Source organism: Cyprinodon tularosa, unplaced genomic scaffold (genome assembly GCF_016077235.1).
Source record: "Cyprinodon tularosa strain WSP-4 unplaced genomic scaffold, ASM1607723v1 ctg251, whole genome shotgun sequence".
In the NCBI taxonomy this organism is placed as follows: domain Eukaryota; kingdom Metazoa; phylum Chordata; class Actinopteri; order Cyprinodontiformes; family Cyprinodontidae; genus Cyprinodon; species Cyprinodon tularosa.
In genome coordinates this window covers 823,260-842,486 of record NW_024038933.1, presented here as the reverse complement: position 1 = coordinate 842,486, position 19,227 = coordinate 823,260, and the positions used below count along the sequence as shown (strand labels likewise).

Below are 19,227 nucleotides of genomic sequence, written 5' to 3'. Positions count from 1 at the left end.
GCAATCCAGCGGTTCCCTCAGTCTCTCTTGTGCAGATGGTTTTTGAGGGTGGACAGGCAGGCGATCAGAGGAGTCCAGCTCCCTGGCTTGTGATTTCTCTGGCTTGGATTTCAGGTTCTAAGGAGGAAAAGACAGAGACAAAATATCAGGTCTGGTTCGGATGAAACTCGGAAAGTTTTGTTGGGTCATGTACCACGCTGGAAGCGAGAAAGAACTGACGCCCTCCTCCTGGTCTCTGCTCCTTAAGAAGGGCTGAAATCAGCAGTGATGAGGAGCACCTGCCAGTCCACCCTGCAGAGAAGAGAGAGAGAGAGAGAGAGAGAGACAACCCATCCCTGAACCCAGGCCTGGAGCATGACAGTTTTACCTGGCAGTCTTTCATTATTCCCCCATTGATGCAGCTTTTATACTGTTACAGCAAATACAAATTTTACATAGATTAATGTATATTCATTATGATATATATATATATATATATATATATATATATATATATATATATATATATATATATATATATATATATATATATATATATATATATATACATATGTATATATCATAATGAATATACATTAATCTATGTAAAATTTCTGTAATGGCAGAAATCCCTCTTTTATTCGGTGTTCAGCCAAGTCGCCTCAGCAGAGATGATTGATTCATCATCAGCTGCATCACTGAACACTGGTGGAGAGCTGGACAGACTAGATTGTTCCAGAGCCACTCAGCACCCCTGATGGTGCGCATGAAGCTGCTGGTTGTCTAATATCTGATAGCCATCCAGTCTGTGATACAGTGAGGAACGCACTGCTGCAGGTCTCACAGCAAACAAACCTGTATCACTTTTTCAGTTCTTTATTCAGTGCATCATAAAAACATGATATACAAATATTTCAGAATTGTACAAAGCAGCTGGTTATGTTTAATATTCTGATCTGCTAGGTGAATCTGGGTTTTTGTTCACTTTCAGTCCAAATTATCAGCAATATAAAAACTAATGCTAGAATATTGAGCTCCATGTTTGATGATATTTGTCCAGAATATATTTTCCTCTTTGGGGAAAATGTTTCACCATGTTCTGATGTTCCTGGAAAGCAGCTGCAGCTCTTTTAGATCCTTCATCCTGAGCGGAACCACCTGCAGACAGACAGCATAACCAGAAGTGATGCAGGACTGAACCAGAACCACCAGAAGCTGCTCTGTGTTTGGGTTTTTCTGCAGTTTCTCTCCAGCAGCTGAAACTATTGAGGTGACTGCCGCTTGCTTCTGGTCTCATTTCCTGCTTTGTTCATTTTGGTTTCACGCCATCTCTGATCCTGCAGCTCAACCAGACCTCTGAAGAACTCTCAGGTAAGTAGAACCACTCTGTCCTTCTACGGGTCAGAACCACTCTTTTGTTCTACGGGTCAGAACCACTCTGTCGTTCTACGGGTCAGAGCCACTCTGTCGTTCTACGGGTCAGAACCACATCCGATTATGGAATCAAAGAGAGAGGAGCTTAGACTGGGGCTCTCAGTGATGGAGTCCAACATGCTGGGGTAGCTGGTTCCATCTGTTTTAGGCTATGATTGCACAGACTGGATGTTCAGATGAGACCTTAGAATCAACAGGAACAGACCAGAATCAGACCCAACGGATCTAACAGACACTGTGGCCATACAGCGCTGAAACTACAAGCCCAACTGATCAGAACCAAAAAAAGGACCCAAAAGCAGCGTATTGAGTTCCTTAGATGGGGATGAAAATTGGGTCTAATGGGAATCAGCTGTTTTAGCTTCTGAGGGGTGAAATGGACTGCTTGAACTCTCACAGTTCTCCTTCACAGTTGGATCCAACTATTTCACTTTGATCCAAAGCAGAAGTTTTCCAGGAACCTCTGGGTCTGAAGAAGATTGTCTTAGTGAGTCCAGCAGAACCATCTAGAAAATGTCATATTTTAGTTCCTCTTAGGTCTGCATAGCTCTGAAAACAAGACATGTCTTTAAAGGTTGGTGGTGAGTGTCTCGGGCCAGTAATAGAACAGCAGGTTCCCACGGCATCTGGGGGGGTGGGGGTGGGGGCTGGGGGGTGGGAGGGGGCAGTACATGATGTTCATATCTAGGTTCAGAATCATAACAGCTGGTGAGACCAGGTCATCTTTAATGTGGTCACTAAAGAACTATGATGTTCTGTTAGCGGAGCGGTGGTGGAGCTTTAACCGTCAGCTTGGCTGTTTATTCTCAGCAGCCTGTGGTTCTTCACCTCACACTGAACTTCCTGTCCGACAGCCTACTCCTTCCAGCTCCTGTGAGTTCTGCTCAAACTTCTCCATCTACCATGACGGACAGCAGAAGAACCTTGGATCAGAGCTGTTGGAGATCCAGTAGAATAATTCACAGTAAACGGGAGTTTTATATGACCAAGGATGTTAATCCTTATGTTAATGACATGACGCCTAAATCCACTCATCAAATGGGAAAAATAAAAAAATCTATCTATAAAGATGGCAATGATAAGAGTATTAGATTGATGTTAGGACCTTAAACTGACCATAAAGGTGAATCCAGGAGAGCGGGAATAGGGCTGATTACTGTGCCGTAAGGGCTGTTCTCTCTTTGCAAAGATAAGAAAATAAAGTGCAGACTGAGTGAAATCGATCAATCTCCGTTTTTTTAACAAGGGTTAATAGCTGAATACTTCTTCCCACTACAGCAGCCTGGCAGCACCACTGATGGGAGCTTTTTCCTCAGTGAATGAATTTTGTCAGATAAACACTTATTTCTTGAATATGACGTAGATATTCTAGTTGAGACACATCTAGAGACAAAGAAACTGCAGACCATAGGCGTTTTTAGCCTATTTTTGGCCAGAGCTACCCTAATTTGAATTAAAGAACCCCTAAAATACGAGTAGTTTTTGTAATACTGTATGTGCTTTTCACAATAAAAAACAAAAACAAACAAAATGTGACATTGTAAAAACTATAAAGTATTTGGTTATTTAACTCCTTCAGTTATATTCTGGTTCATCAGAAATATTAATAAATAAACAAAAAACAAGTTAAAAAAAAGTCAGATGGGTCTCCTTAACTAAAATGTTGACCAACGCTTTGAGGAAATCATTGCATTCAGGTGTTTTCTGAAATGTTCAGTCAGATTTCTGCACCTATTGATAGTGTGTTGATGAAATGTTCACCAGAGAGGTGCACTAATGCGTCTGAGATTCGTATCAATATCAATACTTAAATGTACTGAATCATTAGTAAATCGTTATCATTTCTTTCCGTTTGTAGTTATTTGAATTTATAATCCATTTTATGATTGCCAGTCTAAAGAGGGAGAGGAGTAAAGGGGGAGCAGAGGAGCAATGTGTTCAAATTGAAAGGTAAGAAAAACAACAGAATGGCATCAGGCCAAACAGCAGTTGTTAAACTGGCATAGAAAAACATTTCATTCAGTAGATTATTTTAAATATATCATGGAAGTAATTTTGGCACACAAAAGAGAAAAAAAAACATTTCATGAAAACTGATTCAAAGGTTTCCATGAAATAAGTTGATTTAAAATCTTTAATTGGTTCGAATTTTCTTCTAAAAAATCCTGCTTTTTGCTTTTCTTGTTAGGTTCTTGGCACATGTCTCAGATACCATGCATTAGTGAATGATACACTGATCAAGTTTCAAAAATATGAGTAGAAAACAGTGAAATTAATGTTGTCTGGCCAGGTAGCTCTCTGGGTAAGCATCCCTAAACCTCTGCTCCTATAATCGCCCCTGCTGGAGTCGCTGATGATCTGATTCCTTCTGACTCTGCTGTTTGTCAAGGAAGTATGTCTGCTGCAGCCCACATGGTTGTGTGCCTAGAGGATGTGAGACCTGACTGAAGTCATGTGATCCAAACCCATTCTGACCATTAGGGTTGCATGTTTCCTCTCCACAGAGCCTGATTGCCAAGAGGAGGAGCAAGCTGCAGAATCCGACCATGTTGAGTCTATCCCTGCTGGTTATGTTGGTGGTGATGATGACCATAGACCGTTAGTAACCTAAGTTTCATTATTACCTCACAAACAAAATAACTCTCTTAAAATGGCCCCGATCCATCTCACCAAACAGGTCATCAATTGAACAACAAAATAAAGAGGAACAAAAGCAAACCTACCACAGATAAGTGGTAGCCATGGCAGCAAGATCCTAACCACAGCTGTCTTTCGAATACCCGGAAAAAACTCTGGCGTAGGAAGAGTTCGGAAAGAGGCCATGGAGAAAGACTTCCATACAACTTCGAAGTTATTCTGGTCCACAATCCGCATCTCAGGAGGGGGAAGCAGTGCAGTACCAACACAATTTATAGTGGGGGTGGTGTGCTGCTGACCTCAACTCAGGATATTGTATGTCGGTGGGCAGAGTACTTCAAAGACCTCCTTAACCCCACCAACACGTCTTCCATTGAAGAAGCAGAGCCTGGGGGCTCCGGGTTGGATTCTTCCATCTCTGTTGCTGAGGTCACTGAGGTGGTTAAAAAGCTCCTTGGTGGCAAGGCCCCAGGGGTGGATGAGATTCGCCCTGAGTACCTTAAGGCTCTGGACGTTGTGGGGCTGTGTTGTTTAACGTGGTTATTCAACATTGGGTGGACATCAGGGGCAGTTCCCCTGGATTGGCAAACTGGGGTGGTGGTCCCCCTATTTAAAAAAGGGGACCGGAGGGTATGTTCCAACTACAGAGGAATCACATTCTTAAGCCTCCCTGGTAAGGTCTATTCCAGGGTTCTGGAAAGGAGGGTCCTTTGGATAGGAGGAGCAGTGTGGTTTTCATCCTGGCATGGCTGGCATTAAGTCGTACTCGTTTCCCGTGAGGGTTGGACTCCCCAAAGGTTGCCCTTTGTCACTGATTCTATTTATAACTTTTATGGATAGAATTTCTAGGTTCAGCCAAGGTGTTCAGGGGATCTGTTTTGGTACCGGTCTGGTGTGATGAAGAGAGAGCTGAGCCAACAAGCAAAGCTCTTGATATACAGGTCGATCTGCGTTCCTACCCTCATCTATGGTCATGAGCTTTTGGTCATGACTGAAAGAATAAGATCCCGGATACAAGTGGCTGGAATTAGTTTTCTCTGCAGGGTGTCTGGGCTCTCCCTTAGAGATAGGGTGAGGAGCTCAGTCATCCTCCACATCGAGAGGAGCCAGTTGAGGTGGCTCAGGCATTTGGTTAGAATGCCTCTTTGACGTCTCCCTGGTGAGGTGTTCCAGTCATGTCTCACCGGGAGGCCCAGCGGGAGACCCAGGACACGCTGGAGGCACTATGTTTCTCGGCTGGCCTGGGACGGCCTTGGCATTCCCCCGGAGGAGCTAGCCCAAGTGGCTGGGGAGAGGGACGTCTGGGCCTCCCTACTGAAGCTGCTACCCCCGCGACCCAACCCCGGATAAGCGGAAGAAGATGGACGGATGGTTGGATATATATATATATATATATATATATATATATATATATATATATATATATATATATATATATATATATATATATATATATATATATATATATATATATATATACACGTGTGTATGTGTATATACATATGCATACACAAATCATGGAGGGGTCTGAAATTGTCATTGTAGGTGCATGTCCACTGTGAGAGACATAATTTTAAAAAAATCCAGAAATCACAATATAGGATTTTTTAGCTATTTATTTGTATGATACAGCTGCAAATACTTATTTAAACACCTGAGAAAATCAATGTTAATATTTGGTACAGAATCCTTTGTTTGCAATTCCAGAGTTGAAACGTTTACTGTATTTTTTTTTTTTTTTTTTTTTTTACCAGGTTTGCACACACTGCAGGTGGGATTTTGGCCCACTCCTCCATGAAGACTCTAGATCAGAATCAGAATCAGATTTATTTCCAAGTAGGTTTCAGTAGAGAGATTTTATTTTGTCCTTCTGTATACACAAGTGTAAACACAAAGAGATTTAATTAAGAAAAGCTCTCAATTACATTTTTTAAGTGCAGCCTTGATAAGGTAAGCAGCAGTGTAGAAAAACACTACTGTTAACAATGTAAAGATATGATTGTAACGTTACAGTTCTAACATTCAACATTTCTTTCAATTAACATTCTTTTTTTTCATGAAATCATGACGTCTTAGTGTATCACCAACAGTTACCATGAAAATTATGGTCCCAGATCTTTTCAGGTCATTGACCAGCTCCGCCCTTGTAGTTCTGGGATGATTTCTCACCTTTCTTAGGATCATTGAGACCCCACGAGGTGAGATCTTGCATTGAGTCCCAGTCTGAGGCAGATTGACAGTCAGGTTTAGCCTCTTCCATTTTTGAATGATTGCTCCATCGGTGAACCTTTTTTCACCAAGCTGCTTTGCAATTTTCTCATAGTCCTTTCCAGCCTTGTGAAGGTGTACACACTTTAGTATCTAGTGTCTTTTGACAGCTCTTTAGTCTTTACCATGTCAGGAGTTGGATTCTTACTGATTGTATGGGGTGGACAGGTGTCTTTATGCAACTAACAGCCTCAAACAGGTGCATTTAATTTAAGATAATAAATGAAGTGGAGATGGATATTTTGAAGGCAGACTAACAGGTCTTTGAGGGTCACAATTCTGGCTGATAGATGGGTGTTTAAATACTTATTTGTAGCTTAATTATACAAATAAATAGTTGTAAAAATCACGTATATGAAAAAAATCATATATGTGACCTTATATATATATACATTTTCAGACCCCTCCATGATTTCTAACGAGAATGAACTAGCAATATAGCAGGCTATTCAAATACTTATTTTCCTCAATGCATATATATATATATAATTATACATTTTAGAAAGCATAACCATCGTTTGACAAGTTTTTGGTACTTTGAACAAACATTGGGACCTGTCTAAATCTACCTGAAGCAGACAGAGGGAAAATGCAGATCTTTATCTGTTAAGACAAACCTAGATCCAATGCTGGACAATGTAAGAATTTGTATTTAGAAATCCCTTTAATGTTTAAATGAAATTCTATTCTAGCTATATAAATAGACTATATTCTGATAAAAGATAAAATTTCCTTTAACACTATAAGCACCGCCATGGTTGGCAGGTGTGATACTAATCCATTACATGTTCTCTCTGTGTAATTTCTAAATCCCAGCTTCATCTGCTGACACCTTAACCGTATCTGTAATCAGTGGTCAAAGTGCTGTGCTGCCATCCGGCCTCAAGAGCCAGAGGATGGCTAAAACAAGGGATGTCAGGTGGACACACGCCAACCTGCTGCTCAACAACAGGACCACCAAGTGTCACCATGGCCGCTGCCAACTCCTTCAGGACGGATCACTGAGCTTTAGCAAAGTGCAGGAGGAAGACTCAGGAATTTACATGCTGGAGATCTATGATCAACAAGGAACAATGAAGGAGAGGAAGGTGTTCCATCTGCAAGTACAAGGTTAGTCTGTAGAAAAAAAACTTCCACCTCCATAAAAATGGAGGTTAATTTGTACAAGTAAAAAAATGGAAATCTAAACAAAATTCAGCAGACTATAGCTAACCCTATCGGCGAATGACATGCTTTTTACCAATATTGACCAACCGGTAACATTAACTCATTGACAAGTTACCAACAGGTGCCAACTGATAACAATAACTTATTTATATACACTGCCTGGCCAAAATAAAATCGCCAACTGGATTCAACTAAGCAAATAGCTATGAGCCTCCTATTGGATTATTACTGCATGGGCGATTATCTTTCAGCTGGCAACAAGTTATTTAACCCCAACTGGTGCAATGACTTGCCTCTCATTTCCTAAACAACCATGTCGAAAGACACATCTCGTGGTCGTGGAAAAGATGTTAGTCTGTTTGAGAAGGGTCAAATCATTGGCATGCATCAAGCAGAGAAAACATCTAAAGAGATTGCTGAAACTACTAAAATTGGGTTAAGAACTGTCCAACAATGTGGCCGGGAAATAATCCTGAATGATCATGATCGACGATCACTTAAACATGTGGTGGGATCAAATCGAAGAAAAACAACAGTAGAACTCAGGGCTATGTTTAATACTGAAAGTAAGAGCATTTCCACACACACAATGCGAAGGGAACTCAAGGGATTGGAACTGAACAGCTGTGTAGCCGTAAGAAAACCACTAATTAGTGAGGCTAACCGGGAAAAAAGGCTTCAATTTGCTAGAGAGCATAAAGATTGGACTGTGGAGCAATGGAAGAAGGTCATGTGGTCTGATGAGTCCAGATTTACCCTGTTCCAGATTGATGGGCGAATCAGGGTAAGAAGAGAGGCAGGTGAAGTGATGCGCCTACTGTACAATCCTGTGGGGGCGGTGTTATGATCTGGGATTGCTGCAGTTGGTCAGGTCTAGGTTCAGCAACAGTATGTGCTCAAAGAATGAGGTCAACTGACTACCTGTATATACTGAATGACCAGGTTATTCCATCAATGGACTTTTTCTTCCCTGATGGCACAGGCATATTCCAAGATGACAATGCCAGGATTCATTGGGCTCAAATTGTGAAAGACAGGTTCAGGGAGCATGACACATCATTTTCACACAGGGATTGGCCACCACAGAGTCCAGACCTCAACCCCATTGAGAATCTTTGGGATGTGCTAGAGAGGGCTTTGCGCAGCGGTCAGACTCTACCATCATCAATGCAAGATCTTGGTGAAAAATTAATGCAACACTGGATGGAAATAAATCTTTTGACATTGCAGAAGCTTATCGAAACAATGCCACAGCAGTGCGTGCCGTAATCAAAGCTAAAGGCGGTCCAACAAAGTATTAGAGTCAGTGACCTTTTTTTTTGGTGGCGACTTTTTTTTTGGCCAGGCAGTGTAGTTACCAGCAGTAACCAACCTATAACAATAATTTATTGATGGGTTACCAACAGTAACCAACCTGTTGCTAACCTAACAGTTACTAACCATAACCCTGTTTGAGTAGTTTACCAACCCAGCGCTGGTCAAATATTGGACAGAAAACATATTGGGTTGATTTAACCCAACAAATTGGGTTGGTTCCCTTAAAGGAATAGTACACCCAAAACATGATTAGCCTTCATTTTCTACTCACCCCCATGCTGAACAACACTCTGGAGTACTTTTTTGATATCTCAAATGCATCTGGAGATCTGGGAGGCTTCTTGCTGTCTGCTCACATTCAAATAATGGAGGTCTATGGTGCCCGAGGCAGAAAGGTCCATAAAAGTCCACAAAAAACTATTCCTTTGATACAACAGTTGGGTTGTTAAGGTAAAAAAATTCAAAGGTCAAACTGACTACACTGCTGGGTTCAGTTAACCCAGCAAGTTGGGTTGTTAAATATATAATTATTATTTTACATGCTAAAATATGTGATAATTATTACATTATTTTACAATAATGATTATTATTTTTAAATATATTACAACTATTAGTTATTAATATTGTAATTCTATTATTCATCATTTTGTTCATGAAATATATGCTCACATCAATAATGTTATAATAAATATTATATTTAAAATATACAGAACAATCAGAAATAGAAAAAAATATGTTAAATTAGAAAAATTTCCATAAAATTGTAATGTAAGTTTACACTCCTTCAGATATTGCAGGTGGAAAATAAAAACCTAATAAAGCACATACAGGTGCTGGTCATAAAATTAGAATATCATGAAAAAGTAGATTGATTTCAGTAATTCCATTTAAAAAGTGAAACTTGTATATTATATTCATACATTACATACAAACTCATATATTTCAGATGTTTATTTTGTTTAATTTTGATGATTACAAATGACAACAAATGAAAATCTCAAATTCATCATATCAGAAAATTAGAATATTACTGAAGACCAATAAAAACAAAGGATTTATAGAAATGTTGGCCAACTGAAAAGTATGAACATGAAAAGTATGAGCATGTACAGCACTCAGTATTTAGTTGGGCCTCCTTTGGCCTGTATTACTGCAGCAATGCGGCGTGGCATGGAGTCGATCAGTCTGTGGCACTGCTCAGGTGTTATGATAGCCCAGGTTGCTCTAATAGTGGCTTTTAGCTCTTCTGAATTGTTGGGTCTGGTGTATTGCATCTTCTTCTTCACAATACCCCATAGATTTTCTATGGGGTTAAGGTCAGGAGAGTTTGCTGGCCAATTAAGAACAGGGATACCATGGTCCTTCAACCAGGTACTGGTAGCTTTGGCACTGTGTGCAGGTGCCAAGTCCTGTTGGAAAATGAAATCTGCATCTCCAAAAAGTTGGTCAGCTGCAGGAAGCATGAAGTGCTCTAAAACTTCCTGGTATGTGGCTGCGTTGACCCTGGACCTCAGAAAACACAATGGACCAACACCAGCAGATGACATGGCACCCCAAACCATCACTGACTGTGGAAACTTTACACTGGACTTCAAGCAACGTGGATGAAGTGCCTCTCTTCTTTTCCTCCAGACTCTGGGACCTTGATTTCCAAAGGAAATGCAAAATTTACTTTCATCAGAGAACATGACTTTGGACCACTCACCAGCAGTCCAGTCCTGTTTCTCTTTAGCCCAGGCAAGACGCTTCTGACGCTGTCTGTGGTTCAAGAGTGGCTTGACACAAGGAATGCGACAGCAGAAACCCATGTCTTTCATACGTCTGTGTGTGGTGGTTCTTGAAGCACTCACTCCAGCTGCAGTCCACTCTTTGTGAATCTCCCTCACATTTTTGAATGGGTTTTGTTTCACAATCCTCTCCAGGGTGCGGTTATCTCTCTTGCTTGTACACTTTTTTCGACCACATCTTTTCCTTCCCTTCGCCTCTCTATTAATGTGCTTGGACACTGAGCTCTGTGAACAGCCAGCCTCTTTAGCGATGACCTTTTGTGTCTTGCCCTCCTTGTGCAAGGTGTCGATGGTCGTCTTTTGGACAACTGTCAAGTCAGCAGTCTTCCCCATGATTGTGTAGCCTATAGAACTAGACTGAAAGACCATTTAAAGGCTTTTGCAGGTGGTTTGAGTTAATTAGCTGATTAGAGTGTGGCACCAGGGGCCATCAATTTTGAACCTTTTCACAATATTCTAATTTTCTGATATGATGAATTTGAGATTTTCATTTGTTGTCATTTGTAATCATCAAAATTAAACAAAATAAACATCTGAAATATATGAGTTTGTATGTAATGTATGAATATAATATACAAGTTTCACTTTTTAAATGGAATTACTGAAATCAATCTACTTTTTCATGATATTCTAATTTTATGACCAGCACCTGTATGAACAGCAGAGCTGTCTCATGTTAACTAGCTTTGCCCAAGATCACAATGAAGGCTTGAGAGCAAAGAAATCTATTTGCCAGTAGCAGCAGACATGGGTGCGACCTGGAGGACTCTGCTTTCTCCAAGTCCTCCTAAATGTTAGTTTTGACCTATGGCAAGAAATAAAAGACCAACCAAAAAAGACCAACCAAGCTGCAGGTTCATTTAAACAGAACCTTGGCAAATTGTTGCCTTGGCAACAATAGTCCACTCCGCCATTTTTTGTGAAAAATTATTCTGTTACTTAAAGTCGTAGGGAAATCATATTTAAATGTCTAATCATTCTGGCCTAAACAAGTATATAAATGTTCTCTTTATCAGATGATGTTGTCCCAAAAGTTAGAAAGTTTCTATTGTAAAAGAAATCCTGTCTTTTATTTTATTTTTTTTCCGTTATCTTATGCAGTCCAGTTAGTTATAATTAACTAATTTAGGTGTCAGCTTGTACACCTAAATTCGGCCAATCATATATCAACGGTCATGTGTCCATCACATTTTTTCAGTCATAGCATCTTGATTCATATGTCGCAGCTTATATACGCAACGTTGAAATAAAAATAATTTACTTTACCATTGAGTTCCGTCCCAGTGTTCACAGGGATGGACGTCTTGTGTAGTAGAGCTAACAGAACTGGCAGCGTTGCGAGGCAAGGGCTCAAACATGTACGACTGTAAGCCTTCTACACCAAACCAAGCTTCTGCGGCCCTGGCGTCCTCTTTCACAACGTCTTCGTCCCTGCTCCTCTAAATAGAAAATATATGATGGAGGAGACTCATCCACAACCTCCAACACAAAATTTTCCTCCTCTTGCATGTTTCCGCTGTCCATGGCGTTTCTTCGCAGTGTTGTTTCTAAGCCACAAATTTAATGCTACTTGGTCGCAATGTAATTTCCCATTGGGAACCTACTAGCACTAAATAAAGTTTGTCAAAACTTTTGTAACACATTAAAACATTTTAAAGATAACCCTATTGGAAAAAGGGACATACTAACATAAATGTTTAGCCGAAACTATTTTTCCGGCATTGCAAGACCTCGTACAGTTATTGTATTAAAGTATCTTTGTTGTGGTATCTAAACTTCAATTGAGTATTTATATTTCCAAGGAGTTTTTCCATTACTGCATTCCCTACATTTTGAATAGAAATATCTGTTCTTTCCACTCCTTATTAGATATTCAATTTACATTAACAGCAATTCTGTTAACAGATTTAGTGCTGTAATGAATCCCAGAGCTCTAAAGTATTCAGTTTTTTTATGCAGAACTTCTGCTCAGTTTAATGTAAATCATCCAGTTGCAGATTTTAATGTGGAACCAAACTGGACCCAGTCATTACATTTATGTTCTCTCCCCCAACACAGAGAGCCAGGCAGGAAAATTAACCACTTTTCTGTGCATAGAGCTGCCTTTATTAGTTTTTTTTATTTTTTTATCATTTAGGGGTAGGGTTGCCAACTTCCTGAGTGTGCTTTATATTAATTACGGTGGACTTTTTCCACCCAGGTATTTGTTTTTTCCCCATTCCTCCCCATATTTCGGCATCCTTTTTTTTTTCGGAGGAGGAGCATCGCTATAGGAAGGTGGACCACCACCAAAAGTAGCTTCAGCGTTTAAAGTACTCCGTTCGACCTCCATACTACTCTGTTGTCTCCCACTATCTTCTCCGTGAGCAACACTTGGCTCGAACAATGGGATGAGGGTATTCTAGATCATTACATTTATGTTGTCAGCTCATTGGTCACAATGCAGGACAGGGCCTGGGAACAAGTTTACCATAAGTTTTGTATCTAACGTGCCCTTGTTCTTCATTTTCCATTAGCTTTTTACTGACTGTTTTCTTACTCTCACAGTAACACGGGACAAAGTGTGTTCTTTTTCCACTAAATACACGACAAGTCCTTCTATTTCTAAATACAGAATGATTGTGTTTTTCTAGGGATGGTTCGCAAACCTATTTAGGAGTGTATTTTCCTTTGGTACTTAAGTAAAATGTAGAACCTGTATTATTTTACTCAAGTAAATGAGTTAAGTGAGTACTTTTACTTTCACCAGAGGCTTTTTTTTAACACAGGTATCTGTACTTTTACTTAAGTAAACAATGTGAGTATTTTCAACACTTCTGAAAAATACCAACCAGTTCACAACCTGTTACCAGCAGTTACCAGCCAGTCACCAAGCAGTCAGCAACCAGTCACCAAGCAGGTCCCACCCAGTTACCAAGCAGTTCCCACCCATTCACCAAGCACAGGTCAGACTGGAGATGGTTCCCACTCTGCATGAGGCTGATTGTAGCTCATTCAGTTCAAACATCAGTCTGATACCTGTTTACAGGTATCACTCGTGAGAGGATCGCCATCGTCGTTGTCATCTTGCTACTGCTCCTCCTCTGCATTACTTTCTTCTTCCTGAGAAAGATGATGCATCAAAGTTCCAGGACCTCAGGTGTGTCAGATGATCAGAGACAGCTGGTTCTTTACTTCAATTAGAACAGGGTGTGAAAGACTTATGTGCTGTGCTTCAGATTCCACAGAGGAGACCCACATCTACATGGCGATGCATGGTAACCGTGGAGACAGGGCCAAACAGGAAGAAGACAAGAAGCAGGAGGAACCCCTTTATGGTAAACAGTGATGTCTAAGTTAACATGTTGACACAATATTGACAGTTTCTAGTATTTATACTCCAGCACCAATCATTGACTGAGGGAGAAAAAGGGACGGATAGATGTAGGAGAGAGACTGAGAGTTGGAACATTGGTGTTGTTATGGACTGACTTTTGCTGAAGTTTTCATGGATTAAGATACAGATATGCCTTCATGTTGGGTCGCAGCTTTTTGATTTAACCCCCATGAGGATGGCGTCAGCTAATCTAAGTTTCGGGAAGGATCCTGAGCTGCTTTCAAAGCATGTGAAACAGGTTGAAACAAGTTGGAGCACTCCATGGTGTCTCTACTGTGCTTGGAACATTTTGGACATGGTTTTCAGTTTTTTTTCCCTCATTGAAAGACTAGTTATTTAATGAAAAACTTTTAGTTACCTGTGGTGTTCAGAGTAGCATTCATTTTGATGTCTCACTATGAGATATGCCCCTCCTACCTATTCCTCAGAAGCTTTTACTTCATTACGCCAATCCTGATTGGCTGGTTATCGCAACAGCTGCGATAAGCTGCTGGACACTACCTTTAAGTAGCTTGTGTCATGACACAGCATCCTTAAAAAAAAGCACCTCTTCTCGCTTCAACTGAGTGAGAACGGTTGTCTGGTGAGGGATCTTACTCATGCTACTCTGAGAATCGGGGTTACGCAAGTAACCTACAGTTCTCATTCATGGCATTCTTTTCAATTTCCCACTATGGGATAGAGAGACTTCAGTATAGCTAGGAAGCTCATCTCTAGCAGTCCCCAGCATCTAACTATGCTCAATCTGCTCCAGCAAGGACCCTGAGTTTAAAACTGCCAACAACGGAGGAACATGAGGGCTAAAAAGGGTCCCAGTATTCTCACACACTTCGCTCTTCTAGCTAGTCCAATTTCATTAGTCGTTTTCCCATAGGGGTGGTCATACAAACAAAACAAGCCGATAAGGTACCAAACAGGAAATACACATATTGTAGAGCCGATGTCAATTTGACCAATCAGAGGCCTCATATTTTGCATTCACTGCGACAGACACGCAGATGACCTGGTTTCTGAGTACAAACCAGGCTTAACACGTTTATCAGATGCCAAAGCCAAGAAGAGCACTTACTTGAAGGATAGATGTTTCATGTTAATATCCTCCAAAGGCTCAAATGGGAAGTAGCGAGACTTTACAACACAACTGCCAGATCCCATGGTGGAGTCAGGAACCTCGTAACTGGAAGAAGTCTGCATGCCCCCTTCATACAAACGGCCCACCAGAAGGTGCATGTTGACTGTTTTTCCCTTAAAGGCAACGTGGTAAGATGAAATAGCAGCCAGGTATACCTTAATTGTGGAGAGTTTTTGTTTTTCAATCAACCCTAGGAGGAAAGACATAATCTCTCCAACATGACATTGAAAAGGAAGTTGTCCCCTCTCAGAGCATGATTCCTCACTCACAACTTACAGTTGTGCAAGAACCGAGGGGAGGTGCTCTGTTGAGCTTCCATTATAGGCCAGGCCCATAGCTTTAGTTGTTCTGGATGTGGGTGAAACACTGTCCCCACTGCCTGAGACCCCATTTCCCCCCATATCGGGAGTTGCCTTAGCTGACCTCTTTGGAGCTGATATACACTATATTGCCAAAAGTATTTGCTCACCTGCCTTGACTCACATATGAGCTTAAGTGACATCCCGTTCCTAATCCATAGGGTTCAATATGACGTCGGTCCACCCTTTGCAGCTAGAACAGCTTCAACTCTTCTGGGAAGGCTGTCCACAAGGTTTAGGAGTGTGTTTATGGGAATTTTTGACCATTCTTCCAGAAGCGCATTTGTGAGGTCGCACACTGATGTTGGACGAGAAGGCCTGGCTCTCAGTCTCCGCTCTAATTCATCCCAAAGGTGTTCTATCGGGTTGAGGTCAGGACTCTGTGCAGGCCAGTCAAGTTCATCCACACCAGACTCTGTCATCCATGTCTTTATGGACCTTGCTTTGTGCACTGGTGCACAGTCATGTTGGAAGAGGAAGGGGCCAGCTCCAAACTGTTCCCACAAAGTTGGGAGCATGGAATTGTCCAAAATGTCTTGGTATGCTGAAGCATTCAGAGTTCCTTTCACTGGAACTAAGGGGCCAAGCCCAGCTCCTGAAAAACAACCCCACACCATAATCCCCCCTCCACCAAACTTTACACTTGGCACAATGCAGTCAGACAAGTACCGTTCTCCTGGCAACCGCCAAACCCAGACCCGTCCATCAGATTGCCAGATGGAGAAGCGCGATTCGTCACTCCAGAGAACGCGTCTCCACTGCTCTAGAGTCCAGTGGCGGCGTGCTTTACACCACCGCATCCGACGCTTTGCATTGCACTTGGTGATGTATGGCTTGGATGCAGCTGCTCGCCCATGGAAACCCATTCCATGAAGCTCTCTGCGCACTGTTCTTGAGCTAATCTGAAGGCCACATGAAGTTTGGAGGTCTGTAGTGATTGACTCTGCAGAAAGTTGGCGACCTCTTCGCACTATGCGCGTCAGCATCCGCTGACCCCGCTCCGTCAGTTTACGTGGCCTACCTCTTCGTGGCTGAGTTGCTGTCGTTCCCAAACACTTCCATTTTCTTATAATACAGCTGACAGTTGACTGTGGAATATTTAGGAGCGAGGAAATTTCACGACTGGATTTGTTGCACAGGTGGCATCCTATCACAGTTCCACGCTGGAATTCACTGAGCTCCTGAGAGCGACCCATTCTTTCACAAATGTTTGTAAAAACAGTCTGCATGCCTAGGTGCTTGAATTTATACACCTGTGGCCATGGAAGTGATTGGAACACCTGATTCCAATAATTTGGATGGGTGAGCAAATACTTTTGGCAATATAGTGTATCTCCTTCAACCAGTGCATTGCTGGCCAGTGTGGAGCTATTAAAATCAGCATGTGGTGGTCCTCACTCAATCTGGACAGAGTGGGAGCTATCAGAGTCAGGGGAAATTCCAGTCAGGCCTGAGCACATCCACGCCGAGGGGGGCGTCCTGATCACGCATAAAAAAGAAGGGTGGGCACTTAGCCCACTTAGCGTTCTCTCTGGACGTTATTAAAAACCTGCTGATTGTGATCCATTGCTTCCACTTTCAGCTGCAACATCCCACCAGAGAGGATGCTAAGGAAAGAGAAATGTTAAAGATGTGCAGAAACAAACTGGAGGCTAATTTGGAGCTTAAAGCGTAGATTGTCGCTGTTCCAGATGATGACCCAAAGCTAATTGTTATTAGTGTCGGTAGTACCGCAGTCAACTTTGTGGTTATAATGTGGTGCTTCATTCTTTAATAGGTGTTATAAAGTTTATTGTGTTTTCTACCGGGGCTGCTCCCGTCATATTAGCATCACCCTCCCTCTGACTCTGAAGGCTTGAGGTCCACTGCCGATGGATCTTACCTGGAAGCTGTGATGCCTTAATTTCCCTCAGCATCACTACCCTCTCCTGTGCCTAAACTGGCTGATGGTTCAAGCACACAAACCAATTCCAGACTAGATGTTCTGGAACAATTGTAAGTGTTTCCATCCATCTCCATTATAGCATGCTGAGGTGGCTCCAGCGGTGTTCTCCTTCTGACGTCACTACATGTAGATGGGTTTTTACTAGCTGCTGTTGGGCTACTGAATGTAGGCTATTATTTGTAAATAAAAAGCCTGATTGATTCCTAATAACTCAGAACCACCTAGTATGTCCTACTATTTAGATTATTATTTTAATGCTAATTTACATTAAATTATTATTGTGTCATCAAAGCTTTAAAGCTGCTGGGTTGTTTTAAAACTGAAGGTAACATCTGACCTTGACCTCCACAGTTCCCTGTCATCCGACGGCTCCCCCGGAACTGGCTGAGAACATCTATGTGTGAGGACCAATCAAAGCTCTGCAGCACCCCACCAACACTCAGCTCTGATTGGCTGAGCTTTGTGAAACTCAGTGTTATACTTTTGACCAAAGTATAACGCTATGACCAAATGAACCCACAATCTGATGGTGGATGGAGATAGAACCTGCTGCGCTTCAGACGTCTTTATCTTCTAATCTGCCCCATAAAGCCAAGGACACTTTGAGTTCTAGAAGTTCTGTTTACTTACTAGGAGTCAAACTGAACCAGGTCTATTATAGCTTTTTCCCTTTAAGGTTCTGACTTGAACTCTAAATCTTTGAACAGAGCTCTCTGCCTGGTTCTGCTCCAGAGTCTGACTCAGTGGTCCAATTTAGCTGTCAGACACTGTAGCAGATCAAGTTAAAGGTTCTCTTTTTGAACTGGACCTTCACAGATGGCTGAAGTTCCTTCAGTGTTGACTGATTTCTATCAGTCTGTAGTGAAGATCATCTGCTAGGAACAGGATCAGAACAGACTGATTCAGAGATCAATAAGCTTTTTCAAACCTGCTGTAGACACACCTCTACAGAAGATCCTTCCTGCATCCAGAATCAGGAAGGTGCTGGATGAAGAAAGTTCTAAAAGAAGGAAGTTCTAAAAGAGTTACTAGAATGTTTTATTTCCCTTTAGGATCAATAAAGTACTATTTGTTTTTGTGCTTTTGTTTTGTTGCTGCTTCCAGGACCAGTTTCTACTAGCAGATTTTTCCTCACCTGGACATTACTGCAATGTTTTAATCAATTCAAAATGAATGTGCTGCCATCACAAAAACCAGTGAAGGGACAGAAAACCCCTAATGATTGGTAGAAACCTTCTCTCAGCAGAAAGTGGTTCTGGTTCGTCTTCAGACACTTCCTCATCAAAATGGCTCTGTCAGAGTATTAGGACCCAGATTTCTCCACAGGAAGGATTGTTTGTCTGTTTATAAAATTCTTCAGCTCCTAAAAAACTTGTCCTGCTGAATAACTCAACCCGGTCTGTGGTAGAACTGCTTTAAAGAGTATGCAACTTGTTTTATCACCCTGAACTGACAGACAGGAGCAGAAATAAACCTGCTTAAACAATAAAATGTATTCTTTAAAATCAAAACCCTTTCAGTTCATGTGATTCTTCTAGATGTTTCCATTTTAACTGATTTATGGGCTGATTGATTCTGAAACTTCACACCACGCTGCCTTCCTTCTGATTCTGCTGTTTAAACTTGACCCATGAAAAAACAAACTGGCCGATAATTTCTGGACTGTAAACAGCCTCCTGCAACAGAGGGAGGCTTGAGTCTGGTCCGGTTCTGAACTCGGTTCATGAAGCTGTGCAGCCTGGAACTGGTTCTGATCCTGAAGCAGGTTGAACTCATGTCTGAAGTCCAGTGGTGTTAGAGAGTCAGGACCCTTCCTGGTCTTTCAC

The 19,227-nt window shown here is 41.5% G+C and overlaps 1 protein-coding gene across 1 annotated transcript; it reads left to right on the top strand.

The window, feature by feature from the left end:
* Nucleotides 1–1,302: 1,302 nt before the first annotated feature.
* LOC119785610 lies at nt 1,303–18,912 on the top strand. Its single transcript, XM_038288343.1, has 7 exons — nt 1,303–1,350; nt 3,918–4,011; nt 7,135–7,428; nt 13,445–13,534; nt 13,618–13,728; nt 13,808–13,906; nt 17,753–18,912. Exons 2-7 carry the CDS (start codon nt 3,960–3,962, stop codon nt 17,803–17,805), a joined length of 699 nt encoding a protein of 232 aa, XP_038144271.1. The 5' UTR covers nt 1,303–1,350; nt 3,918–3,959; the 3' UTR covers nt 17,806–18,912.
* The last annotated feature ends 315 nt before the right edge of the window (nt 18,913–19,227 follow it).